Genomic DNA, 27992 nt, shown 5'->3' on the forward strand with positions numbered 1-27992 from the left:
CAAGGAATGGATCCCCCCACTCCCACCCCCACCCCCACCCCCACCCCAGCTCAAGTTTTCATAAGAAATACAACCCAGCCCTGCCAACACCTTGACCGGCCTGGACCTCTGACCTCCAGTGCTTTGCTGTTTTAAGTGTTATTTTTGTGTTATGTTAAGCCACTAGGTTTGTGGTAACTTGTTACAGTGGCCACAGAAACCTACTAACAGTACAACTCCAGGGAATTGTGACTGCCCCCACCCACCACCACCAACTAAACCAGGAGCAGGGAGGTGTGTAGAAGACAGATGCCTTCAGGTCTTGGATGTTTGGGACCAGTGATACTTTGGGGGAAGACGGAGGCTAACGGAGTAACTGAGAACCATCCCAGAAAGAAGGTCTGGACAGAGTGCTGGGGAAGCCTGGGAGAGGGAGGGCCGGCAGGGGAGGAATGGTGCAGCTGTGCCTGGGGGTGAGCACTAGTCACAGAGTAAGAGTGCGCTCTGCCTCCAGGCCGGAAGGCTCCTCCCTCTTGTCAATACCAGCACCCCCACTTCACTTCCAGCCTTATCCAGTCCAGGGGCTTTCTGACAGCTTCGAAGTTGGCCACCCGCTTAGGGCATTCTACCCACCTTCCACCCCCTGCCTACAGATCCTGTTCAGGGGACACTCAGATCACGCTTAAGTAATCAGGAATTGGGGAAGGGAGATTAGAGGGAGCGAACCGGGGCCAGCGGGGCTTCACCAAGTGTGTGGTGGGGAGGGGGTGGACCCGCGGGCAATATATCCCTGTCGGAGGAAGGAAATGGCTCCCTCCTCCTGCCCCTCCCCTTAGGGTCTCCTGGGCCAGGATTCTCGTGATTCACGATTGGCTCCCACGGGCGGGACCTTTGTCCGTCTGCGGGATTGCAGGAGGCCCAAGCCAGGCTCGGGCCTGAGGAGCGGGAGGGGGCCAGGTGGGGAGAGGCCAGAGACCAGCAGGAAGATTGACAGACACGCAAGAACGAGGGCAAGGGGGCCGAGAACCGGGCCGGAGCTCCCCGCCAGCCGCGGACTGAGAGGGCGGGCTGCCGGAGGGGGCGGGAGGAAGGAGCGGGCGGGGCGGCCCTGCAGACGCCGAGCTCGCAGTTGCTGCGGTGGCCGCGGGCAGGCCGGGCGCAGGGTAAGTGCTCCGGGGCTGGCCCGGGGCTGGCCCGGGGCGCGTGGCCCTTTTTCGAGTCCTCCCAGCCCGAGCCGAGCCTGCCGGGGACGCCCCGCGGGATCCCAAGGATCCCCGGTTGCCCGCGGTTCTAGCTTTCCCAGCTCAGGGCAACACGGGCGGGCAGTGATAACCCAGGGCCCCCCTGTAGAGGGGAAGGACAGGAGACAACGCGTGCACCGCACCTTGAAAACGAGGGTTTGGACGAAAGCTACCCTTTTGTATGGAGTGATTCCCTGGGCCAGGTGCCTTCACTTCCTCACATGCCATGAAGCAGCAGCAACAGGTGAGCTAGGTACCATCCTTGTCTCCCTCTTACAGGTGAAGATACCAAGACTCAAGGAGGCCAAGCCACTCACCAGGGGTCACACCACCCACAGAGGCAGAGCCGGAACTCACCCAGGTCGGTGTGAACACCTAATCCCTCTTACTCATCAGGCCTGCTCTGCCTCGGTCTTACACCCTTGGGAGACGGCACGGAGAGACCTGTGCTGGGAATAGGGGAAGAGGCCAGGGTGAGCCTACCTGCTCATCACTGCAAAAAGAACCTTGTGGACAGCAAATCCTTCACCTGGGTAGGGAGTGCCAAGGAATAAGAACAGTGCTTTGGGGCCAGGTTAGACTCCAGGACAGAGAGGAGCCCCCTGGTCCAGAAACTCCCAGGCCTGTATTAGCACCTGCGCTGGGCACAGGACTCTTAGCGGGTTTAGAGATGGGACTTCAATTTTCCATGCCTCAGTTTCCTTGTCTTTTTCCTTTGCTTATCCTTAACCTCGGGATTAAGCATGGTACCTGCCTCGGAGTCTTGCTGAGGAGACTAAATGAGATGGTTGGTGTGAAGGCCTAGCCCAGTGCCTGACTCAGGCTGGGCCCCATCTCCACCCATCCCTGCCCATCTGAGAACACTTCTCTGTCCTTCAACCTCAAGTCGCTCAGAGCTATCTGAGGTCTGCAGTATTTTCGGCAGCCCCACTAGCAGCTGAAAGCTTCTTGAGTAAGACCGAGGCTGGGAGACACAACACAAGGCCAGCAGGGACAGGGTTTTGAAAATCTTCAGGCTGAGGCTTGCACAATTCCAGAACTGCCCTGTAGCCCCTGATCCCGCCCTCAGCACCAGTTTAGCAAGGAGGAGGAAGGCCTACTGTATTCTTGCTCCAAAACCTGCTCTTTTCATCCCCTCCATCTCAGCCAGACGCAGGTCCTACGCCTCAGCATATTGTGCATCTGGTCACTCCTCTGCATCCCCACCTTGACCCACAGACCCTTGGCACTGTCTTCTGAAATCTCTGCACAGCCGGGCCTTGATTTATTCCTGACTCTTCTCCTCCCATGCTCATTCCTCTGCTTACTGCAGCCATACTGGTGTCCTCTTCCTTCCTTGGACATACGAAAAGCTCTCTCAGGGTCTATGCACAGGCCCTTCCTTCTCCCGGTAACACTCATCCTTTCCATCTTCTTGTGACATACCTCCTTGCAATTCAGAGGCCACCATGAAAGTCACCTACTTGGAAGCCTTCCCTGCCCACCCCAACCTGCAGGAGCCACTCTTTGCCTGCCCTTTGTTGCATTACTGTTCTTCCTTCCAAGTGATGTTACCTTGCTTATGTGTTTCTTGGCTAAAATGTCAGTCTACCAGGGCCCAGACCTTTTTCTTGTCTCTTCACTTTGGATTCCCTAGAAGCCAGGGCCATGCCTTGCACTGAGTTGTCATTGTTGTTTAGTTGCTAAGTCGTGTTTGACTCTGTGACTCCATGGACTGTAGCCCACCAGGGTCCTCTGTCCATGGATTTCTCCAGGCAAAAATACTGGAGTGGGTTGCCATTCCTTTCTGCGGGGGATCTTCCTGACCCAGGGATCAAACCTGTGTCTCCTGCATTGGCAGGCAGATTCTTTACCATTGAGCCACCCAGAAAGCCCCTTGCACTGAGTAAAAGTTTTGATAACTTTGTACAATTGCAGGCAGTGTGTGCAACCATTACAGTTCTGCTTCTCATTGCTTAACAACCTTCTTTCTACATTTCTACACAAACCTCAGAATTGTCATTCCTCCCACTGCCTTCTTCAGCTTTTCCCTACCATGGGACCTAGCCACTGTTTCCAGGTTCTAGCCATTATCCAACTTTGCTTAAAACAGTGTGATCCAAATTGCACTTTTTTTTCTTGCTTTCGAATTTCTTTTTAACTTTATTTTATGTTGGAGTATAGCCAGTTAATAATGTTGTGATAATTTCAGGTTCAAATGATTTTTGAGTCACAGTCTCCAAACTGGTGTGTTCCAGTCAAGAGTCATCCTAAAGGCGAACACCGCTTATTACCAGGTGGCTGTTTAGAAAATTATCCCCAGCAGTGTATGCAAGTTTCCCTACAGTCCCATGAGCATGGGGCTTTTTTTTTTTCTCATTTTTATTTTGTCTAGTATAATGGGGAGGTCATGGCACGTTTAAATTTTCCGTTGCTTGAATGAGTGAATCTGGGTGTTTTTCTATGCATGCGCTAGTTCTGTTTCCTGTCCTGTGAAGGAAGGAAATCTCCAGGGCACCTGAATTTTTCCCTTCACCTTCACTTGTGGTGGTGGTTCCACTTGAGCCCCATCTCGTGAGAGCAGGGTAAGGGCCCCGAGGGGCTGGAACAGGAACACACCCAGGTGAGCTGTGCTTGTTGCAGCGGCTGCTCTGCCAGTCAACCAGCAAGAAACTGAGAGTCCCTTGTGCCCTGAGCATGCTATTGTGGGGAGAGAAAGAACTCTTTTTTTTATTTTATTTTTTTAAGTCTTCGTGATTTTTTTCAAAATGTTAATTTTTTTAAGTTATAAAAGTAGTACATGACATATAGGCGCTTCCCTGGTGGCTCAGATGGTAAAGAATCCGCCTGCCAATGCTGGAGACCAGGGTTTGATCCCTGGGTTGGGAAGATCCCTCGGAGAAGAAAGTGGCAACCCACTCCAGTATTCTTGCCTGGAGAATCCCATGGACAGAGGAGCCTGGTGGGCTACAGTCCATGGGGTTGCAAAGAGTCAGACACAACGTATAAGTTTATTCATTGAAACACTAAGGCAGCAAAAGATTGGGAAGCAATCTAAATGTTGGTTGCTAGTGGGAACTACACACCCCCTCAGGGGAATCCCACGCAGTCACCCAAAGAGTGCATTTGCTCTAGAACATCCTGCGAAAGACAGTTTCTGGCTCACTGTGTTAGTCTCCTGTGGCCACTGTGACAAAGGATTGAAAATCTGATGACTTAAAAGAACAGAAACTTATTATCTTAAAGTTCTAGGGGTCTCCCATCGAAAATCAGTCACGGTATGGCGAGATCAAGGTCTTGGCAGAGCTCTGTTGCTTCTGGAGATTCCCTAGAGGGGAATCTGTTTCCTTGCCTTTACCAACTTCTAGAGGCTGCCCTTACTTATTTTTTAAATTTTTAATTGGAGTATAATTGCTTTGCACTGTTTGCATTGTTAGTGTCTGCTGTACAACCACACGAATCAGCTATATGTATACACATACCCGCCAATTTCACTCTTCTAGGTCATCACAGAGCCCCGACCTGAGCTCCCTGTGCTACACAGCAGCTTCCCACGAGCTATCAGTTATATCTTATTTTTTTTTTACTCATAACCCCACTCCCTCAATCTTCAACACAGCATAACATCAAATCTCACTCTGACTCCAGTCCCTGCTTCTGTCATCACATCTCCTCTTCTTCAGGTTCTCTCATTCTACTTGTGAAGACCCTTCTGATCACACTGGGTCCACCTGGATAATGCCCCATCTTGACGTCCTTCATCTCATCACACTTGCAGAGTTCCTTCTGCTACGTAAATGGGCACATTTACAGGTTCTGGGAATTTGGACCGTGCATCTTTGGGCAGGGCATCTTTCAGCGTCCCACACCCTAAAGGGAAATAAGCAAGATTGAGAGCAGTGTGAGGGCTCACATTTAAAGGGAAAAAAAGAATAAATAAGACTGTGCTTGGGAAGACATAGAATACCTCCAAAGGCTACATGGGAAACTGATAGGAGAGAATGTTTCTGGGAAGACCAGAACTTATCATAGTGTATCTTTTTGTGTCTAATTTTGTGTCTAATTTTTTTTTTTACTGTATATGTCACCTACATTAAAAATAAGCTTTAAGAAGTCACACATAGTCATTGTAAAAGTTCAGACCTTTCAGAAAGAAGCCAAGAGAGAGAAAATACCCACCACACCCTCAAATCTCCAGCAGTAACCACTGTGAAGAATTTGGCTCTATCCTTAACAGATTTTTTTTTTTAATGCATATATCATCTTTTCACATGGATGGGATCATATTACGCTATAAAGTGATGGGAGACTTGTTATATTCCTCAGATCTTTCCTCATTCACCTATGGACATTTAACAGTACTGGATGTACCATGGATGTACCATGACTGACTTGACCAGACCCTCAGTGGTGAACATTTAGTTAGATTCCTTGCTGCTTTCCAGAGCAGTCTCAACACTAACATATGTCTGCCTGATTCCTAATTGGAGTGAAATGCACATCAAGTTAAATTTTTTAAAAATTAAGTTTTAAAGTGAGCAGTTCAGTATCCTTTAATACATTCCTGATGTAGTACACCTACCACCTCCATCTAGTTCCAGAATATTCTCATCACCTCAAAGGGAAACTGTGTCCCCATTAGGCAGTCACTCTCCTATTCCCCTCTCCCCCAGTTCCGGGCCACCACCAGTCTGCCTTCTGTCTGTATAGATTTGCATATTCTGGATATTACACATCAGTGGAACCATGTAATATGTGACATTTTGTGTCTGGCTTCTTTTACTTAACATAATGTTCTAGAAGTTCATTCATGTTGTAGCATGTGTCAGTACTTCACATCTTCTTTCTTTTTTATTAAAATATAATTGACATACAGCGTTAGTTTCAGGAGTACAACAGAATGATTTGATCAATTGTATGTATTGCAAAAGTACTTCATTTCTTTTTATGGCTGGATAACATTCCATTGTATAGATATAACATCTTTTACTTATCCATTCATGTGATGATGGGCATGGATTGTTTCCATCTTTTGGCTGTGAATATTTGTGTGCATGTATTTGAGTGCCTGTTTTCAGTTCTTTGTGTATATACTCAGGAGGTCATCCTTCTACATACGGCTTGAACTTTACTATTTACTGTTTTCAGACACCATTAACTTAAGAAAGTTAAAAATAATTTGTAAGAAAGTGTCGGAAAACACATACCAAGGTAAATGCTGGCAGGATGACAGATCTGGACAAATGTTTTCTTATTTTCCAGATCCTGAGAAGACAGGAAAATGGCCACCTGGAATGAAAAGGTAAATCAATTCAGGTGGACTAGTAGAGTTAATGGACCTCCCAGCCTTGAGAAGATAATTGTTTGATGTTTCTAACAGGATGGAGGGAAAACACGTGTTAAGCACCATACCAAATTGTTTAAAGTCACAGAGGTGAAAGCTATGGGAGGAACCTCAAGATAGCCTCAAAATCAGAAACAGACTGTTCAAAGCCCAGGTCTGCATTTTAATAGCCCTCTATCCTTTGGTCATGTGCTTTACTTCCCTGAGCCTCGGTTTCCTTATCTGGAAAATGGGGCCAAGTTACCACCCTGGTTCCTGAAGGCTCGTCCAGAGAAGTTGAGGAGACGATGGTCTCAGAATGCTAGGCCAATACTGAGCTCATCACGACTCCTCCTGACCACTTATTTTACAGGTAGAGATACTTGGGAACAGAGAAGGAAAGCTACTTGCTCAAGATCACACAGGAAGTGGCAGAAATGGGCTTCCAACCTAGCCTGATGGCAAAGTGAATGCTCTGCCTCCTGTATTGTGTGGCTGTCCAGAGTAGGACTAATAAATTCTGTCCTTGATATCTGGGGCGCAGGCTTGTTGGATTTGAAGAGACATTGGTTGTGAAGGTAGGGCAAGGTAGAAAGGAGATGTTGGCTTCCATTTCAGCTGTTCTCTTGGAGTTTCTAGAGGCCTGGTCAGGTGGACTTGTCAGGGCAGTGCCAGAGGCTCAGGGTAGCAGCAGAGTAATGGGGCAGAGGACCATGGGACAATGATGATGATCTTGCATTTTGTCAAATCGGTGGCCCCTTTAATTGTAAGAGTATTTCAGATTTAAAGCTGTTTACAGTGTGGGAGGGGAAGTGACCAATGGCGCTTACAACATGCTACCAATTCTGATTTCAGAAATGTTGAAATAAAGGGAAAATGCCCATCTTTGCATTAATGAAATTCGGTGGCATTTCCAGTAGAGGATGACAATCACCCTTTGTATTGTTGTGGCAATTCCTGGTAAGATACCATAAGCTTAGTGCCTGCCACCCAGTAACAGGTGCTCCCTGAGTTTCAGCTATGATTACTACTCACAGAAAGGCAAATGGAACAGTTTCCTTCATTTATCGCTCCCTACTAGGCAAAACAAAAAAGCAAGCGGAAATTCTCAATGATGGTTATGCTGTGGTGAAACCGGCTCACTGCTGCATCTCACGAGGGGCTGGATCAACCCACACAACTGCTGGAAAAAAATTTGACTGGGTGTATCAGGAGTCATGAAAATGGTCATAATCAAACCTGGTCATCTCACTTACAGGACAGGAAACTACCCACAGAAAGGCAAAAGTATCATTTATAGCACAATTTAGAAATGTATGTGTTTCTTAGTCCATAAGATGCCCTTGACTGTAAATGCACCATTATTTCATGTGCTATGAAGAAGAAAAGGGCCAGCCTGTTTACTGTGATCTAATGTGACACAACACTGACACTGGGCAATTGTAGGACAGATTTCAGAAATGTTAACGTGTAAAAGTGTGGCCTTTGAATTGGTGATAAAGATGCTGAAAATGAACAATCAGAAAATACAATAATGAGAGCACTTCTGTGGTTCAAAAACCTTGGCCATTAAAAAGGCATAAGTCTGATGCATATAAGTAGTGGGAGAAAAAAAAGATACAAAGTTGTCTGCAGCCTTTGATTATAATTGTAAAAGACAGAGTGAGATGGGTGGATAAGTAGATGATAAATTTGGTGTGTTGGAATTATGAATTTGTTTTTCCTCATGTTTTTGCAAGAGTAATACTAAAAGAAATAGATGTGGAGTGAAGGTCTGCTCATTGGGGTGAATGACAGCAGGTAAAACTTGGGAGTCTGGGTGGGTCAGGAGGTCTGGCTGCAGGGACAGGTCACAGGAGTGGGGGTGAAGACATAGGAACATCAGGGCAGGCAGAGTGTTGGAATGCAGAATTAGGGACACACCTTAGGGGAACCCTGGGGGTGGGAGCCTGTCTCTCATTGCACAGAGGCCAAAACAAGGGGTGGTCCCAGCCGCATTGTTGGGCAGCTGGGGAAGATTGGACCAGGACCACTTGTAGCAAATAAGCCTCTTACTGGTTCTAAAACACGTTCCTTTTAATAATTTACCCCAATGAAGTTAATTATGTTTTTAAAAAATTGTTTTAATAGGATTGCATTTAGGAGCTATTTAATCATCCAGCCCCTCTAGCTTTAGGGAGCAAAATAGCGCTGTTGTAGGAGAAACCGGTTGGATTTTTAGCCATGGTTCAGACCTGATTTGCTGTAGCTGGCTCTAACCAGAGGGGCCCCCAGCAAGCTCTGGACACCTGCCCTCCTGAGAGGCCGTCCCTGCCCCTGCCCACCTCTCTGAGCCTCCCTTTTCCTTTTTTGTAAAATGGGAACAGTGAGGATCAAACAAGACAGCGCCTGGAGAGCATGTAGCAGCATGCCGTCCTAATACACAGGAGCTGCTGACGCCGTCATGAGGATCAAGTGGGTTTTCGGCCCATCAGCTGACCTAGTCCTCAGCTCAGACAGTCACCTGTCACCAGCCACATTTGGGTAACCTGGTTGCCAGGTGTGCTTAGAAATCCTTGTGGCCCTTTGGCACCTTTGGCACCTTTCTCATAAGGTGTTTGGAGGCACCAGGTTCATTCATGATGCTGGTTCTTGAACTTGAATGCACACTGGAGATTCCAACCACCCAGGCCATTCCCAGGCCAACTGAATCACAGTGTTGGGGCCTGGGAGCCAGGCACTGGGGTTTGTTTGTTTTTAAAGCATCCAAGTGGTTCCAATGTGCAGCAGGTCTGAGAGCCATTGGGTAAACTGCAGCTGCACTGGCCTCCTTCCAAGGACTGAGCCACAGTGGGGCAAGAATGAGGGGCGCCCGGAACCCTTGTTTATCTCGTCTTTTCCACAGCTGAAGCGTCACTAAGATGTTGGGGGATGGGGTGGCCCAGATGATTCAGTCATACTGGTGATAGGTCCTAATTTCTAGCTGGGTAACTATATATTTTTCCTTCTATGCTTTCATTTCTTTCTATGCTTTCAAAACACAAATAGCAGCCTGACTTATGCTTCCCAGTTAACATGGCCAAATCACAAACTTGGGGCAGGACTGCCAGCTTTCCAACAGCTATCCTCTCCCTCCCCCAGGGAAACAGACAGGATACGTCCTACTGTACCAATGTGTTTCAAACTCAACCCATTGGTGATTCCTGAAATCCATTAATGGGCTTCAGTCAGCCTTTTAAGAAATAGAACAAAGTGGAGAACTGAAGTCTCTCACATGTTAACTTTAAAGTTGATTATAGAATGTATATATGTTAGCGTGTCCTAAGTGGCAGGGTATAAAATGTGTTTCTTATTGAATAACACCGGGTTGAACTCCCGACTCAATGTTGGCCTTCTTCACCAGCAGTGAGCTGAGTCCAGAGCAGCGTTCGTAGAGGTCATGGAGGAGGGAGGGGATTCCGGGCCAGGCAGCCTGGCTCGGAATCTGAATTCTGCATCTCACTGGCTGTGTGACCTGGAGCAGGTTACTTGGCCTCTCTGTTCTCAGTCTCCGCACCTGTAAGTGAAGAGGATTCTGTCTCTACCTCATAGAGTTATTGCTGTGTGTTGCCACGGGCTTCGCACAGAGCTCAGAAAATGGCAGGTGCTTTGGTGATAGTTCCAATCTCGACAGTTTGCACTACCTTAATAACTCCCACATCGCCTCCACCCAGCCTCATGATCATCTTGCCAGGTCAACACACTCTTCCATCAAGGCAGGAGAGATTCTGACCCACAGGAAATGGAGAGGAAAGTTGGAGAATGCATCTCTGGGGGCACATGGGCTGCTGGTCAGGCTTCTCAGTCTGCAAGCAGCACCCCCCACCCCACAATCTAGTCAGCCGTCACAGTGGTTATTTTCATGAACCTCAAACTTCCTCCCCACCCTAGAGAAGGAAAAGCTGCTACGCTTATTTAAAGACTTCCCCGATTTTAAAAATAGGCATTCCTCAGAACACAAATCCCTGGGGACTAGGGGGTGGGGAGGTGGTGGTAAGAGAATGTGAGCTGCTGGGGTGCAGGAGTCCACCAGGAGGAGAGATTTGCTCGAGGGATTCGTTCCACCTTCCAGGTATGTTTAGTGGGAACCTGCAGTCTTCCAGGCATGAGGGCTGTGGAGAATGTAGCATGAGCAGGAGCCCACCCACCCAGCCCACTAACAAGTCGCGGGGGAAGGAAGCAGACTCCATTACACAAATGAGTGCATCCGTCTCTATTGCGGGAGGTGTGGGCCATGCGTGAGTGCAACAGGGGAGGTATATGGTCAGCTTCCTGGAGCTGGGGTGCTTGAGAGAGACCTCCTGCAGGAGGCAAAGAAAAATGATAAGATGGCATTCCTGACAGAGAAAATCACATGTGCAAAGGGCCTGTGGTTGAAGGAACCTGTTGAGTATGAAGGGCTAATGGAGACCATGTGGCCAGAACAGAGACTAGTGACAGGTGAGATCAGATAAGCAGCCAGAGGTCATAGCCTGTGCAATGGCTGTAGGTCTCTGGAAGGCACTTTGGTCTTTTTTTTTTTTTTTCTCCTTACCATGCCACATAACTTGTGGGATTTTAGTTCCCTGACCAGGGATTGAACCCTGGGCCCTCAGCAGTGAAAGCATAGAGTCCTGACCATTGGAGTATCAGGGAATTCCCTGTGTCTTTAAGATCAGTGGGAATCCCAAGGAGAGTTTCAAATGAGGGAGTACATTTGGGCCCTAAGATCACTCCAGGTTCAGTGATTCACTGGGAGGGCTCATAGGACTCAGCACACAGTTCCACTTATGGCTAAGATTTTTACAAGGGAAAAGGGAAAAGGTACATAAGGTGAAGTCCAGGGGAGATCAGGCACAAGCTTTCAGATCCTCTCCCATGGGAGTCACACAGGACTTACTTAATTCCTCCAGCAACAAGTTGTGACAAGACATGTGAAATGTTATCTGCTGGGAGAGCTTGTTAAGAGACTCAACACTCAAGGTTTTTATTTGAGAGGTGGTCACATGAGTGCCTTCCAAACTCCAGAAGTTCCGGACTACCCTGAGGAAAGCAGGTATTCAACATAAACCACAGTGTCTTTTACAAACAGTCCAGGCACAGTGAGCTGTTCTTACCAGATGAGAACCCTCCCGAAATACAAGTTCCCAGATTCCAGCCAGGGGCCGGGCAGACTTTTCTAAGGCCACAGCCCCAGGCCTTTTCTGCATAGGGAGTGACATAATTATGTTTCAAGGAGTGCTCTCAAGCTGTTGACAGGAGTGTAAGAACGATGGGGAGAACAGTGAGGGGCTGGTACATCTTCCAAGTAAAATGTGCAGGCTGGGGCAGGGAAGTGGCAGAAGATGAGAGAAGTAGGTGATGGATTCAAGGATTATTTAGATGCTAAAATGCACAGGACTTAGTGATTAGGTGAGCTTTGCGGGAGAGGGAGGGAAGACAGGGATCAGGGCAAAGTCTCTGACCCTGCCTGGGTGGGTGTTAAGACCCCTGGACCCAGAAGGTAAGAGATGCAAATCCATCGACTGTCCACTGGGTGGTGGTGATTGCCATGTGGCAAGTCCTCATTTTCCCCTACTAAGGGAAGGAGGATTGCATCTCAGAACTTTGATTCCACTTCTTTCAATATCATCATTCTTGTTGCTTTAAAAACCAGCTCTTCTGGCATGTTTTCCTCTCATTGACACAGCGTCTCGGAAAGAACAAAGCTGGTAGAATTGAGTTCTTGTGCCAAGTTTACTACTTATGTTTGTTTTCAAAAACTGTATGTGAACAAGTTCTCAGTGTAAGAAATTAAAACAACAAACAGGTAGATATTAGGTTGAACCACATAATTGTTGGTTTCTACCAGTTTTGACCTGCAAAAGTGGTAATTTAAAGAAGTCTTGTTTCAGTAAAGTTTTCTTGAATTATATCTTGAACCATTCTGTTCCATCGTTTTGGTTCTCTTATTTAGGGATTCCAGTTACGTATATATTGGATATATTTGTGTGTGTGTGTGTACATATATTTTTTTAAAAATTCTTCCTCACTTCTCCCCTCACCCAAATGCATCATTCTCTGTAGGTTAGATCTGACTCCAAAAATGGCTATTTCTTACTGTTAAACCTAACAGAGGAAAAAAAAAGTTTCTCTTCAGCTTCCTACCCAGTCCCAATTCCTTTTGCTTCACAGAAGTAACAGTTTGATTTGGGTTGTTCATTTTGTTTTTAACAAACATGAAATTATACACTGTGGTCTGGTTAGGGTTAAAGTTAGTACTGTGCCAATTTTCACTTGACCATAGTTGAGAGACACATTTCTGTGCCAGTCCCGAAGCCTCACTGACGTAGGGCATTCTTAACAGCTGTGTGGTATTCCATAGTGTGGGTCTACCACAGCATATTTAATCATGGACCTTAAGGTTGTAACAGGACCACAGTGAGTACATGTGTGTGTCTTTGTGCTCGTGCGTGAGTCCCTTGTGTCAGGTCAAACAATACGGACATTTAAAATTTTGTAGAAACGAGTTTAAGGCTGATCCTTTCTTTGCTCCCACACCTGGCACATTGGGGAGACTCAAATATCCTTTGAAAAGATGAAAGAAACAGCCTCATTGCCCTCCTAAGAAGGACGTACCCATTTCCATGCCCACCAGGTGGTACAGAGACGTGCCTTCCTTCCTCCACTTCTGTCACCCTGCTACACCAGGTGACTCTGGGCAGTAGATCTCTCCTCCCTGAACCTCAGTTTCCCCTTCTGTAGAATGGAGACACTGCTCCTCCCTGCCGAGCCAACTTCTCAGGATTATTGTCAGCATCCAGTGAGAGCAAGAGGAGATGGAGGTGGCCGATACACTGCAAGCTAAAAGAAATAAGCTTCTTCCAAGTGGTTTTGTTGACCTCCAGAGGAGCCTGCTTTGTCCCAGGAGTGCGGGATGGGTGTGTGGCCCATGAATATAAAGGGAGAGAGAGAGCACGTGGTCTGTGGCACCCTTGAGCTGACTCGAGCACACCCGCTCTGTCTTAGCTTCCTGGGATTGCCATAACAAATGACCACAAACCAGATGGCTTAAAACAACAAATTTATTCTCTCAGTTCTCAAGGTCAGAGTTCTAAAATCAGGGGGTTGGCCAGCTCAGTTCCTCTGGAGGCTCAGAGGGAGGGTCGGCTCCATTTCTCCTAGCTTCTGATGCGTGCATGCCAAGTTGCTTCAGCTGTGTCTGACTCTGCAACCTTATGGACTGTAGCCCTTCAGCCGCCTCTGTCCATGGGATTCTCCAGGCAAGAATACTGCCATGCCCTCCTCCAGGGGATCTTCCTAACTCAGGGATCAAACCCGAGTCTCTTTGTCTCCTGCATCGGCAAACAGGTTCTTTACCACTAGCACCACCTGGGAAACTGAGCTTCTGGTGGTTTCTGGCATTCCTGGGCTTGTAAAAGCATCACTCCATTCTCTGCTGCCATCTTCCCATGGCCTTCTCTGAGTGTCCCCTCCTTTTCTTTTCTTTTTGTAAATATTTATTTATTTATTTGGCTGTGCCGAGTCTTAGTTGTGGCATGTCGGCTCTTTAGTTGCAGCATATGGGGTCCAGTTCCCCAACCAGGGATCAGACGTGGGCCCGCTACGTTGGGAGCTCCGAGTCTTAGCCACTGAATCACTAGGGAAGTCCCCCCTCTTTTTCTTATAAGGACACCAGTCACTGGATTTAAGGTCCGTCTTAAATCCAGCATGGTTTTATGTCAAGATTTTTTTTCTTTTTTTGACTGCACTGTGCACCTTGTGGGATTTTAGTTCCCTGACCAGGGATTAAAGCCCAGGCCCTTGGCAGTGAGAGCAGGGAGTCCTAACCACTGGGATCTCCAGGAAATTCCCAGCAAGATCTCGACATCTGCAAAGGCTTGTATTCCAAGCAAGGTGACATTCTGAGGTTTCAGGTAGACATGGATTTGGGACAGCTGCATTTGAACCCACTGCACCCTCCTAGTTGGCAGATCTCTGGTCACAGCCTGCCTGGCCTTTTCTCAGCTGTGTCTTGTAACATGGGGGCCTCCAGGTCATACAGCCCAGCCCAAGGGCAGGTCCTGGCTCTGCCGTTTTCTGAGTGTGTGACTTTGGACATATCACCTTTTCCACCCAGACCCCAAATGATGACTTTGACCTCAGAGAGTTATTAGGAATTAAAATGAAATAGTGCATTTAAGGAACTTACCAGTGTGCTGCTATAAACAAATTATAAACAATCAGCAATAATAGATGTTGCTGCTATTGTGTCTTGTTTGGGGGTGGGAGTGTTGATTAATGGGGCTTCTCAGGTGGCATTATTGGTAAAGAACTCATTTGCCAGTGCAGGAGACATAAGAGACGTGGGTTTGATGCCTGGATCGGGACCATCCCCTGGAGGTGGGCATGGCAACCCACTCCAGTAATCTTGCCTGGAGAATCCCATGGACAGAGGAACCTGGCAGGCTACAGTCCATAGGGTCACAAAGAGTCAGACAACAGCTGAAGTGACTTAGCACACATGCACGCACATGTTGATTAATAAGCAAATTAAGTCCCCAAAAGTAGGCTCTGAGAGGGAATGGGGAAATGGGGACTTAGCAGACATTCGGCCCTGGGAATCAGCAGTCAGATGAATTTCTTAAAAAGTACCTATTTCAGTGATTGCTGGATGACCATGAAATAGGGACTTTCCCCCTCCTACAGATGACAGCTTCAGAGTCTGAAAAATAGACATTCACAAGAACATTTTCTTCCACATCAATTGTAGGTCTGTTTTTTTGTTTGTTTGTTTTTCCCCCTCTCTCCCAGGTAGTAATTTTTCTGGTATAATACCTGTCATGTGTAAATGAGAAGTAGGCAATTACCTTTGATGGGTAGCTCCTGCGGTTTTGTTGTTAAATCGTTTCTTAAATATTTATTGAGCCCCTCCCTGTGACTGAGGGAGGAACATCTGCCCTCCTGGGGTTCACAGACTAGTGCCAGAGACAGACAACCTTGAGATGTCATAGTGTTCGTTAGTGGCTTGATGGGGAAGTAGAGGAAGGACCCTCACCCAACATGTGGCAGTTAAGGAAGGCCTCCCAAGGGAGGTAAAATTGATTCTGTAAGACCTGAAAAAGAACTAGGGTGAGGCAGATGGTGGGTATTCCAGGCAGGGTGGGGGTGGGGGGGCACGCAGGTCGAGTGAAGTTCTAGAAGCAAGAGAGAGTGGTTTAGTCCAGAACCACAGTGCATTTAGTGTAACGAGTGTGGTGGAGGCTGGGGAACAGACCAAGAGAGCTCTGACCTTGTCCTGAAGGCAGCAGTTGGCAGGGGGTGAGGGTGGAGGGACTGAAAGTAATGGGAAGAGGGGAAGGGAGATAGGCAGGGGGAGGGACACAGCCAGCACAGCACTGGAGGAGGGTGAGCCTGGCCACCAGCGGGCAGAGAAAGGGCCAGAGGGAAGAGGCCGAGGCAGGAGGTTGGTGCAAGTGTCCCAGAAGCGGTGGGAGTGGCAGGTGCAGCGGGAGTGGTGTTCAGGAGGTTAGATCGCCAGGCCTGATGGGGAGAGAGGAGCCAAGAGTGATCTTCAGTTCTGGACTTGAGCGGCAGGGTGGATGTGACTCCATGACCTAGGCCAGTGTGGAAGGAGAAGTGGATCTGGGGGGAAAGAAAAGAAATTAGTTCAGTTTGGATCACAGCAGACTAATGACCTGGCAGGATATCAGACAGCAGGCTGGAGAACACAGATGGGCAGAGACCGCCAAAGAGGGGAGTCGCCCTGTGCCAGGGCAAGCTCAGGGTTGGGGACTCGAGGACTTGCAGTGGTGTGGGGGCAGGGACGTGGTACAGGAAGAGCAGCCAGAGATGGGAGAAAAATCAAGAAGAGGCAAGATTGTCAAACAGAACCAAGTCCACACTGTGAGAGGATACAGCCCAGTCCAGGTGGGAACCACAGTTGTGGGCTTTGATACAGAAAAGTGACCCCAGAGAAAGCAGGGCCAGAATCTACTGGGACGGCAAGGGTTAATGCAGAAGCAGTGGGGACAGTTCAGTGCCAGGGACTCCACTGGTCTAGATTCTCCGGATTGCACATGATAGAAGCAACTAAATCTAGCTTCAGCCAGAAAAGGAATCTTTCAGTTCATGTGACTAAACACATGGGGTTGCAGAGGCAGACAGTTTGGGCCTGGTAACTAGTGAACTGAGATATCCACAGGTGATGAAGAAGTTGGAGGAGTAGAGGTGAGAGTGTTTGTTATTGAGGAATAATAATACCAGCGGGTGCTTACAGAGGGTCTGCTCCTGGCCAGGCACTAAGGCTGGTGGTCCCCACAACTCGCTGAGTCAGTCCTTCCATCTGCCTGGACAAGGTGGGTGGGGGGATTCCAAGAGCTGAGAGTCCAGGGTGGGTGGTGAAGTTGCCGAGACTCACAATGTTTTCATGATCTTTGTCCTTTTCTGGAACTTTGCTGCTTCTGGCTTGACAGATTTTTGACTTAAAACTAGAGTTGTTTTCTGCTCTGCTGGGTGCCATATTTTCATTCCAAATTACTGAAAGTTGCTTCTTTACTGGATGCAAAGTTTCAAAAAAAAGTTTTCTGTATAAAATATGAATGTGGTTTTTGTAGCACACCCTGAGGTTCCCACATGCTGAGAATTAGTGCAAGAGGTTTCTATCTGCCAGATGAAGTGTTTTGGTGGAGGGGATCATGGCCACTAACCACCCAGAAAGATTCAAGTTGGCTGGGGGCCTGGTCCTTGGCCAACCTTGAGAACCCAGCAATTGGAGGCACCAGGCCCCTCCGCCAACAGGCACTTGATGGGCTTCTGCTCTAGGTCAGGTGTCACGTGGTACTCTGGGGACTCAGAATCTTGGACCTATATGTTTATATTAAATTTAGAGAGTTTTTCTAGGTGTTATTTATCCAAATATTTTCCCTCTCATCTCTTTTTGGTACTCAGGAACTTAATGTCCCTGAAGCTCTGTTTTTTTTTTTTTTTAAGCCCTAGCCTTTTTTCTCTTCTTGCTTCCGCTGGATAGTTTCAGTTTTTTAAGTTCCCTGATCTTTTCTTCTGCAGCATCTAATCAGCTATTAAGCCCATCCAGGGATTTTTCATTTCATATATGTGTTTTTCAATTCTAGAATATCCATTTAGATTTTTTATAGTTTCTATTTTTCTTTTGAGATTCTCCATTTGTTCCCTCATTAAGTTCATGTTTTCCTTGAAATCCTTGAACATATTTATAATTAACTATTTTCAAGTCTTTGCTGGCCAATTTCATTATCTCCATCCCTTTTGAGCTAATAAGCTGATGTTTTACTGGTTTATGACCACATTTTCCTGCTTATTTATCTGTCTGGTAATTTCTTATTATATGTTGGACATTATGAATGTTATGTTATTGAGGGTATTTTGCTGTCTTCTTCAATAGAGTACTGAGTTTTGTTCCAGTAGGCAGTTAATCTACTTAGAGATAAGCATGATCTTTTTAAAAGCCTTATTTTTAAGCTTAGTTGGGACAGGTCTAAGGTACCCCTGACTGGGGGGCTAGATTAGGTTTATATATAAGGCGTGGCTTTTCTGGAATTTCTATTGAATACTCAAGAGTATTCAACAAGACCTCTCTACTTTCACTGTTTGGAACTCACAGATCTCCCCACCCAGGCCTATGTAAATAATCTCTGGTAGTTGTTCAGCTCACAGCTCCCTGAGAGTTTTTGTGTTTTGTTTTCTCCTGAAAGTTATATTTTGCCCTGTTTCATGGAGTCTTGCTATGCACATGTGAAGTTTAGGACTCAGCCTAAGTCCAATATTTGGAGTGTTTTCTCTGCACTGCTTCCTTTTCTTTGGTACCTTGCCATGCAAATTCCTGAGGAAGTAAAGTTCAATAACCCTGAACTATCATCTTTGTCTCCACAGTCCAAAAAGTACCTCCAGGCAGAAAGCTAGAGTGATTGTGGGGCTCATCGTATTTGTTTCTCTTCTCTCAAGGATCACAGTAAATTTCATACATTTTACCCAGTTTTAGAGTTATATTTTATCTAGTCTTATGGCAGGTACTCTAACTGGTATAGTTACTTCTATGGCAGTTGCTCTAACTGGTATAGTTGTTTATGCCAGTTACTGTGTCATTGGTCAGAAGCAGAAATCTCATTCTTTTGTATGTTTATGCTCACATTTTCACACATTCCAAAAACAATATATGGCAGTATTTGGTAGCCATTGAGGTAGCAGGAAACTCAGAAAGTGGAATTTGAGAAGCCAGTGAAGGAAGTTTTTGAAGAAAGGAAGTGATATTTCTGTGTTCAGTACTGTGTTCAGTATTGCTGAGGGGGTACACGTCGATGTCATCAGTGATACACAGAGACATGGTTCATTCATTTTAACTGCTGTATAAAATTCTATCACATGAATAGAGAAAATTCACTTCTCTATCTCCTACCATTTAGGTGAACATTTGCAGTGAACATTCTTGAACATGTCACTGATTTGAGTACGTGTGGGCGAGTTTCTCTTTGAAACCTATCTAGGGGTGGGATTACTAGATCATTAACTAGTATAATTTCAACTTGACAAAACAATACCAGATTGCTTGGAAAAATAGTGGTGTCAGTGTCTGTTCCTACCTTCAGGGTTCAAGAGACCCCCATTGCCTCACACATGCACCAACATTTGTTACTGTAGATTTTAAAATTCTTGCCAATCTGAGGAATGAAAAGGTGTGTGCTTGTTACCTCAATTCACCTTTTCCTAAATATTAGTGAAGTTGAGTGTCTTGGCTCTCTAGGTTTCCTCTCATGTGACCTGACTGTTAATATCCATTACCTAGTTTTCCATGGAGTTGTCTGTTTTGGGTAAGATTTCTTTCTATATTCTGGATACTAAAATCTTAGTCTGTTAAATACATTGCAAATATTTACTCCCAGTCTGTGATGTGTCTTACTTTGTACAGGTATGTATGTGTGAGAGACAAACATTTTTAGCTTTGATGAGTCAGTTCTATTGATTCTTTTGTGTTTTGTGTCTTATTTAAGCAATCTGTCACGGTACTGAGGTCATAAAGATACTTGTCTGTATTTTGTTCTTAGACTTTTAAAGTTCTTTTAAATGTGTTTATATAGGTTAATACAACTGAAATTTATTCTCTGTGTGGCGTGAGGTAGGATTTTTTTCCCCCTTGTTGGAAAAGCCAAATGTCCTAACCTCTCCAGTGTTTTGTCACTGATCTGGACTGCCATTGCCATCACATCCTGGTTCTCACAGTGACCTGGGTCTGTTTGGGGCTCTCTTTCCCTGTTATTCTGATCATATTGCCTCTTCTCTTAACCATACCTGAAAGTTTTCATTATTGAACTTTATAAAAAATTTGATGTCTGGGAGGGTAAGTTGGGTAAAGGAGTGGGAAGCTTATTTGCTTTTTCACTTTGAAGCCATTAGTCTTTTATGTCTATAATTATTTAAAACAGCACTGGCTGAACTTACGAAAAATCCACTTGCTGCCCAGACCTTTCTAGGACTGATTGGTGGCAAGGGTGGCTTTGCTTTTGTGTGAAACTTTGGGCACTTTTACTTCTGCCTTTGCCCTCTCCCTGCCCTGCTAACTCTCACCTCTGGGTTTTTAGGGTGTGATGTCTCTGAACCAGGGGCTGCTATTGGGTCTTCCGGTATTTACATGCAGGCCTGTGGTGGGTGTTTTGTGACTGGGCGGCAGTACCTCTCCTGTTGGTTACTGCCAACCAGAACACAGTGGCAGGCCTGACGGAGTCTGGGGTTTCCTGTTGCCTCACCGGCGCTGAGACCCTGGATTCCAAAAATAAATGCACAAAAAACCACTGTGACCTCACGGTCTGCGCTTGCACAGTGCTCTGAATGCCGGACCGTCTTCACCTCAGGGCCCAGCCTAGCGGCGGCTCTGCTCCCCCAGAGACTGACAGACAGGCTGCCTGAGCTCTTGTTCTCTGTCCCCCTTTCTTCAGGCAGTCACCCGCAGGGCCAGGGTGGCTCCCGCCGAGAGGATGAGCAAGTTCTTGAAACACTTCACCGTTGTCGGGGATGACTACCATGCCTGGAACATCAACTACAAGAAGTGGGAGAATGAAGAGGAGGAGGAGGAAGAAGAGCAGCCGCCGCCCACTGCAGCCTCTGCCGAGGAGGGCAGAGCCACTGACCCCACCCCGGCCCCGGCCCCTGTCCCCAGGCCCCGCCTAGATTTCAGGACCACTTTGAGGAAGCTCTTCAGCGCCCACAGGTTTCAGGTAGGTGGGCAGAGGCCCAAAATGCCTTGGGTGGGTCAGAGCCATCAGCCCAGAGTCACGAGGTCAGGTGGGGGCCCATCTCTGTCACCAGTTCCTTCACTCCGCAGATACCTACCCAGCACGGATCGTGTGCAGGGCAGGTCCCCTGTTGTCAGGGGCAGAGTAAGTCCTAATTCAATTAAAAATTCATCACCTGATGAATACATTAAACAAAATGTGATCCATCCCTACTCAGCTGTAGAAAGGAATGGAGCACTGACACGTGCTACACTGTGGATGCCCCTTGACAACATGATCCTAAGTGGAAGAAACCAGACACAGAAGGCCACATGTCTTGTAATTCCGTTTATGTGAAATGTCTCAAATACATACATCCACAGAGACAGCAGAGTAGAGGGAATGGAAGGGGGAGTGACTGCTCAATGGATGTAGCTGCCGGGTGAGGTAACGAAAATGTTCTAGAACTAGATACCAGTGATGGTTGAACAACCTTGTGAATGTGCTTAAGGCCTCTGAACTTTATGATAACCTTAAAGGAGTAAAAATGTTAAGTTTTGCAATGTTAAACGTTAAGTTATGCAAAATTTACCCCCTACACACACAAAGGAAATGAAAGGATAAATTGGGTGGAGGGACAGTCTCTTCTTTTGTGAAGTGATGCTGAAAATATCTGCCTGGTGTAACCAACCCACCACCAATCTCCAGGTGTGGTTATGGGGAGACCCTGAGAGGGAGACGCAGACTTCAAAGAGTATCAGAAGGAATAGGACTTCCTACAGGGTTCAGGGTCAGTTCCAACATGAGTGGAATCTGGCCAGCCCTGTCTGAACCCCATCCCGCCACCCCAACGTGGGTGAGCAGGTGTCTGGAAGCATGTTCTGAGACCCAGCAGGAAGCGGGAGGCTCCTTATCAGCACAGTCCCTGAATGGAACTCTTTGGGGGCCCCTGATGCAGGTTACCCCCCTTCAACCATGATAACCCAGCTCCTTCCTGGAACTGGTGTCCCTTCTGAAAGTAGAGAGAGGCAGCCCTTGCCTCTCCCATCACTGACTTTGTTCCAGGGTAAAAGAGAAACTAGGAATTATTTTGATCTTTTTTTTTTTTCCACTCTTGTGTGACTTACAGAAACAAAGCAGGCAACCCAGCACTCCTGGAAGCTCAGCGCTTTCCTCTGTAGCTCTGACAGAAGAGGAAACGTGGTATTATGTTGTTGGGGTTGAAATCCCAAACCCTCAATTTCAGGAGTAGAAGGAAGGAGCCAGCTTCCTCCCAGCTGCAAGGGGAGCCCTGGGGAGGTCCCCCCTCTCCTGACTGGGCCCCCCAGGCCACGTGGCTCTGGGGAAAAGCAGAGGAGAGGTGTTTATTCATTCACTCAACAGTCGCTTCTTAGCTTCTGCTATGCACCGGGGACACGGCAGTGAGCGTGGTGGACGCATCCCTGCCCTCACTTGCAGAGGATGGATGCTCCGTGAAGAGGCGGGCATTCCAGAAATCAGACAGATGCTGGATACAAGTGGAGAGAAGCCTTCTGCCGGGAAACAAAGCCGGGGTGGCTCTGAGAGATCCTGGGGGTGGGGGAGACCCGATCGAGGATGTGAGGCAGAGCAGGTGATACTTCACCTGACACCACGAGGCTGGGCAGGAGTGAGGCCTGTGGATGGGAAGGGAGGAGCTTCCTAGGCAGAGGGGCCATGTTTGCAAAGGGCCCGAGGGAGGAAAGGGTCTTCAGCATTGGAGGAATTGATAAGGGTCCATGGGGTTGTGTGTAGTGGGAGAGGAGGCACGGGAAGTCCACCCACTGGCAGTGGGCAGCCATCGGAGGGTCCGAGTGTGCAGTGGGGCGGCAGTGACGTCAGCATTTTGTAGAGGGGCCCAGAGTGGAAGCAGGGAGGCTACCTCAGGGTAGGGAGTAAGGATTCAAGGGTTTGATCTCTGCAGATAGAATCTGCATACAAGAAGATTCTGAAATCCCCTCTCTTGGGTGCAGTCTCCACCTGTTCCCATGGTTTGAGGTGACCAAGGTGACATGATACATAGTTGACTGTTGTCACTTCTCACAGGATGGCACAACCAACCAAAAGAGAGAACTTGGGGTGAGTCAGGCCTCCGTGGTAGCCACAGACAGGCAGGAGAGCATGGCCAGGAAGGCCAGGAGGAACCTCACTTTTATCACCTGCTGACTGTGGCCAGGCCGTCTGGTGAGCGCACCTCACACTTTACCTCACTCAATGCTGCCATTGTCAGTCGGGGTGGAAAATGCAGCCAAGTCCCATCTCCCCCGGAGGGACACTGAAGCTTGTTAGAGTTAACGCCAAGGCACGGCAGAGCTGACAGCTGTGCCCAAGGTCCAGGCTAACAGGAGAGCCAGCCCAGGACTGGCCGCCCCACAGCCCGCACCCTGCACCTCTGGGTGCTGCTGCTAGGCATGGCTGTCTTCCAGTGAGGATTTGGAATTAACCAACTTCCCTGAATTCTCTCCGCTTTCCCTTGTGATGTGGCTCCCCTCAGAACTAGTCCTGCCTTGTGAACTGGTGGATTCAGAGCCTTAGGGGTCAGTTCATAGAGGCCAGGATTGCGACCCAGGCACTGTAGTTTTGTGACCTTGGGTCTGTCTCTCGATTACTTTTTAAACTGAGGTGAAATTAAAATTAATTAAATCATTTTATGATAAAATTAAACATTTTAAGGTGGATAATTCAGTGGCATTTATTTAGTACATTCACAATGTTGTGCAGCCATCACCACTATCTAGTTCCAGAACACTTCCATAACCCCCAAAGAGACCTAGTACCCATTAAACAGTAACCCCCAGTCCCCGACAAACCCTAATCTACTTTTTGCCTATACTGGACATTTCATGTAAACGGAATCCTACAATGTACGTGATCTCTTGTGTTTGGCTTCTCTCACTTAGCATAATGTTTTCTAGGTTCATCCACACTGTAGCGTATGTCAGTGCATCATTCCTTTTGATGGCTGAATATCCAGTCTGTTTTTAATATCTCTGTGCCTTGGTTCTAGACCAGACAAGCTCTTAGATCCCTTTAGCTCCAACATGAAACCAAAGAGTGAGGGAGGAAGAGGGAAAGACGCCGTCTGAGGCTTGAGTCTTCATTAAACTACTGAATTTGGATTTGAGTGAAGATTTCATTACAGAGCACTTTGCCATACAATTTTCAACAATAAACCATGTCATCAAATACTTTAATTAGTGACACAGTTGTTACAGGTCGAAATGGTCAAAAGGTTTAATAGTCCATTCTTTATAGGCCTGAACTTGTACAGTTGGGACCTGAGACTGCAGAAACTGCCAAGATAACGGCAGACTAATTCTCAAAGGTCAAGATCTATCTGCCTGACAGTGTAAGAGGCAAGGCCCCCAGGGAAGTGACAGTCCAGTATGTTCAAGGGAAGAAAGAGGTCCCACAAGAGTCAAGGGAAAAAAGAGGAACCCCCCACTTGGGGTTCCTCCTGTTGCTGCCATTTCCACCACTCCCACGTCATCCCTGTGGTCTCCCCAAATGCCATCACCTCCACCCCACTTTTACTAGCCAATTCACCATCATCACTGCCTCTGTTACCATGACCACCCCCACCGCCATCGGTGAGACCACCTACTCACTTCACCCTGGTCCTCCCGGCTCCCACTCCCCACTCCAGCAGGTCACAAAACCCATAAGATTGTCTTTCCCTCAGCAGCTCCTCTCTGTTTCCCAGGAGACCCAGAACTCCCTCCCCTCTCGCCCACAGTGAGCACATGGGGGTTGGGGTGGGCACCTCAGGTCTCCAGTCTGAAGCTGTTTGAGGGGCACAGTGGACGTCACCCAAACCCAGCTGCCTGGAGGAGGCGTCCCTAGAGATCCTCCTGCGACTTAGCTCTCTGAGGCTGGATGTTTTATTTATTGAGCCTCTGTTCTGGGTGTACCCTGGCAAGAGCAATTCCCAGAACTAGAAACACAAAAGCTTTAAAAAACATTACTACTTATTTTTTGCCATCTAGGAATTAGCAGTTTGGTTCGAGAGATGCTGAGAAGCAGTGAACTTCCGAGTTAAGAGAAAGACCAGTGGTGACCAAGGGTCAGTCAGTGAGCTGCACCAAGGCTTTAGGAGGACCGGCACGGCCCCGGGCTGGAACGAGGGGCTCCTGTGAGAGGAGCCGGCCTCCAGCAGGCCTCCTGCAGGGTGCTGGAGCTGCTGTGGGCAGCTGGTCTCCCATCCTTACCATCCAGGTGTTACCAGGCCTTAGAGATGGAAGGAAGGTCTCTGTTTAGGTCTCATGGTTTCTTGCTTCTTCCCTCGGTCCACAGGTTATCATCATCTGCCTGGTCATCCTGGACGCCCTCCTGGTGCTTGCCGAGCTCATTCTGGACCTGAAGATCATCCAGCCCGACAAGAATAACTATGCCCCCAGGGTAGCGTGTCCACAGCCCTTTAACACGGTTCACTCTTGTTACCTGTACTGAGGGTGGGTGGAGGGGGCAGCACCTGCAGAGAAGCAACCAGGGCTTCTCGGGGAGTAGTTTGATGGGGTGCTTTGAGTCAAAGAGCAGAGCACATGTCTTCCTTTCCCAGTTGTGGATATGAGTTCCCTACAAGCAGGAGACCTCAGGTCACTTGATGGCTTGCAGGCTTGCATCTTGAGCTGTCCAAGACACTGAGCTGGAGTCTGTCACTGATTCCAAACCAGGAGAAGGATTCCTTCCCATTCCCCAGAGGAGGACGGGCTGTTTTTCCTCCTGTCAACATGCTGACGTGGTCCCTGTGCTGGAGCCACTGGGAGGACGCGCTCACCATTTATTCCGATTCACAGTTACTGCCTGGCCCGTCCCAGACAGTCATCCAGAGGGCAGTGGGTGCACTGAAAATGTATCCTGTGACCCTATCACCAGTAACTGGGAGAAGGCCAGGGGCTTAAAAACATCTCCCCACACTCTTTGAAAAAAAATTCAGTGGACTGTGCATAAGTGTCTTTTCAATTGGCCAAAGGACAGGAAGAAAACATTAAACCTCCTTCCTACTCGTGGCCCTTTGACCAAGGCAGCCATTGACGTTCTCTTCTGTGACACTTGAGTCCTCCCGTAGATAGATAATCTTTTCTCTCCCTCTACTGTTTAATAGAATCAGTAACTTACTACCTGTGCTCACTGTCTTGTGCCTTTTTCCTTTACTTTTTATTATGAAAAATGGCAAATATACATTTTTCTGTATTTGCTTTCTTTATACACATACCCACAAACACGCCCATATATTTTTGACCATTTGAAAGTTAGACATCATGACACTTCATCCCTGAGTATTCACCCCTGAGGCATTCAACAATGCCTAAGAATGAGGTTTTTCTCCTATAGAACCATAATAGCATTATTATACCTAAAAAGGTTATAATTGCATAATATCTACTAACCAGTTTTCATTCAAATTTCCCCTTTCATAGTGCTTTTTTTTTCCCAAACTAGATTTCTGACATTATATTTGAGCTCCTTTAAAGTGAAAGTCGCTCAGTCGTGTCCGACTCTTTGTGCCCCAAGGACAATACAGTTCATGGAATTCTCCAGGCCAGAATACTGGAGTGGGTAGCCTTTCCCTTCTCCAGGGGATCTTCCCAACCCAGTGATCGAACCCAGGTCTCCTGCATTGCAGGTGGATTCTTTACCAACCGAGCCACCCTGTTCCTTTATTCTGTTTCCTGTACAACACAGGTTAGGTCAAGAGGCTCAAAAAGCAAGAGTTCTTCTAGGGTGGGCTATTTTTTATTTATTTTTAAATCTCATGGCACCTTGGGCCAGGGACCCACTATTAGTCTGCTGGATCACTTGATTCAGGTTGTAAATGCTGAGCTGTTCCACGGTCCAGGGGCACTTTTCCCTTTGCAGTTGTAAATAATCCACACGGTGACACTTTAATATCATACAAACTTCTTCCCCAGTTAGCATCCACTGATGATCAATGTGTGAGTCTGTGAACACACTGGCTTGCAAACCGGTGATTTCTAATTCTGCCTTTCCTTCTACATCAACTAGTCAGTATCCTTTTATCAGTTCAGTTCAGTTGCTCAGTCGTGTCCCACTCTGCGACCCCATGGACTGCAGCACGCCGGGCTTCCCTGTCCATCGCCAACTCCTGGAGTTTACTCAAACTCATGTCCATTGAGTCTGTGATGCCATCCAACCGTCTCATCCTCTGTCATCCCGTTCTGCTGCCTTCAATCTTTCCCAGCATCAGAACCTTTTCAAATGAAGTCAGCTCTTTGCATCAACTGGCCAAAATATTGGAGTTTCAGCTTCAGCACCAGTCCTTCCAATAAATACTCAGGACTGATCTCCTTTAGGATGAACTGGTTGGATCTCCTTGCAGTCCAAGAGACTCTCAAGAGTCTTCTCCAACACCACAGTTAAAAAGCATCAATTCTTTGGTGCTCAGCTTTCTTTATAGTCCAACTCTCACATCCATACATAACTACTGACAAAACCATAGCTTTGACTAGATAGACCTTTGTTGGCAAAGAAATGTCTCTGCTTTTTAATATGCTGTCTAGGTTGGTCATAGCTTTTCTTCTAAGGAGCAAGCATCTTTTAATTTCATGGCTGCAGTCACCATCTGCAGTGATTTTGGAGCCCTCCAAAAAAGTCTGACACTGTTTCCCCATCTATTTGCCATGAAGTGATGGGACCAGATGCCATGATCTTAGTTTTCTGAATGTTGAGTTTTAAGCTAACTTTTTCACTTTCCTCTTTCACTTTCATCAAGAGGCTCTTTAGTTCTTCACTTTCTGCCATAAGTGTGGTGTCATCTGCATATCTGAGGTTATGATATTTCTCCCGGCAATCTTGATTCCAGCCCGGCATTTTGCATGATGTACTCTGCATACAAGTTAAATAAGCAGGGTGACAAAATACAGCCTTGACGTACTCCTTTCCCGATTTGGAACCAGTCTGTTGTTCCATGTCAGGTTCTAACTGTTGCTTCTTGACCTGAATACAGATTTCTCAGGAGGCAGGTCAGGTGGTCTCGTATTCCCATCTCTTCAAGAATTTTCCAGTTTGTTGTGATCCACGCGGTCAAAGGCTTTAGCATAGTCAATAAAGCAGAAGTATATGTTTTTCTGGAACTCTCATGCTTTTTTGATGATCCAGTGGATGTTGGCAATTTGATCTCTGGTTCCTCTACCTTTTCTAAATCCAGCTTGAACATCTGGAAATTCACGGTTCACGTACTGTTGAAGCCTGGCTTGGAGAATTTTGAGCATT

At 47.2% G+C, this 27992-nt stretch overlaps 1 protein-coding gene across 5 annotated transcripts in view; it reads left to right on the forward strand.

The window, feature by feature from the left end:
• Window positions 1-813: 813 nt before the first annotated feature.
• HVCN1 (hydrogen voltage gated channel 1) overlaps window positions 814-27992 on the forward strand; it is a 31727-nt gene continuing 4548 nt past the window's right edge. Inside the window, exons 1-5 of one of the 5 annotated variants that reach the window (XM_081539958.1) lie at window positions 814-936; window positions 1500-1581; window positions 6462-6501; window positions 20466-20744; window positions 25053-25157. In XM_081539958.1, the coding sequence (XP_081396084.1) occupies window positions 6481-6501; window positions 20466-20744; window positions 25053-25157 (405 nt within the window). In that variant the 5' untranslated portion in view covers window positions 814-936; window positions 1500-1581; window positions 6462-6480. Of the gene's footprint in view, window positions 937-1113; window positions 1465-1499; window positions 1582-6461; window positions 6502-10469; window positions 10613-16681; window positions 16729-20465; window positions 20745-25052; window positions 25158-27992 lie in introns of those variants that run through there. The other 4 variants (XM_081539956.1, XM_081539957.1, XM_081539959.1 and 1 more) reach the window with 4 other exon arrangements.

Source organism: Giraffa tippelskirchi, chromosome 11 (genome assembly GCF_054371585.1).
Source record: "Giraffa tippelskirchi isolate mGirTip1 chromosome 11, T2T-mGirTip1v1.2.pri, whole genome shotgun sequence".
In the NCBI taxonomy this organism is placed as follows: Eukaryota; Metazoa; Chordata; class Mammalia; order Artiodactyla; family Giraffidae; genus Giraffa; species Giraffa tippelskirchi.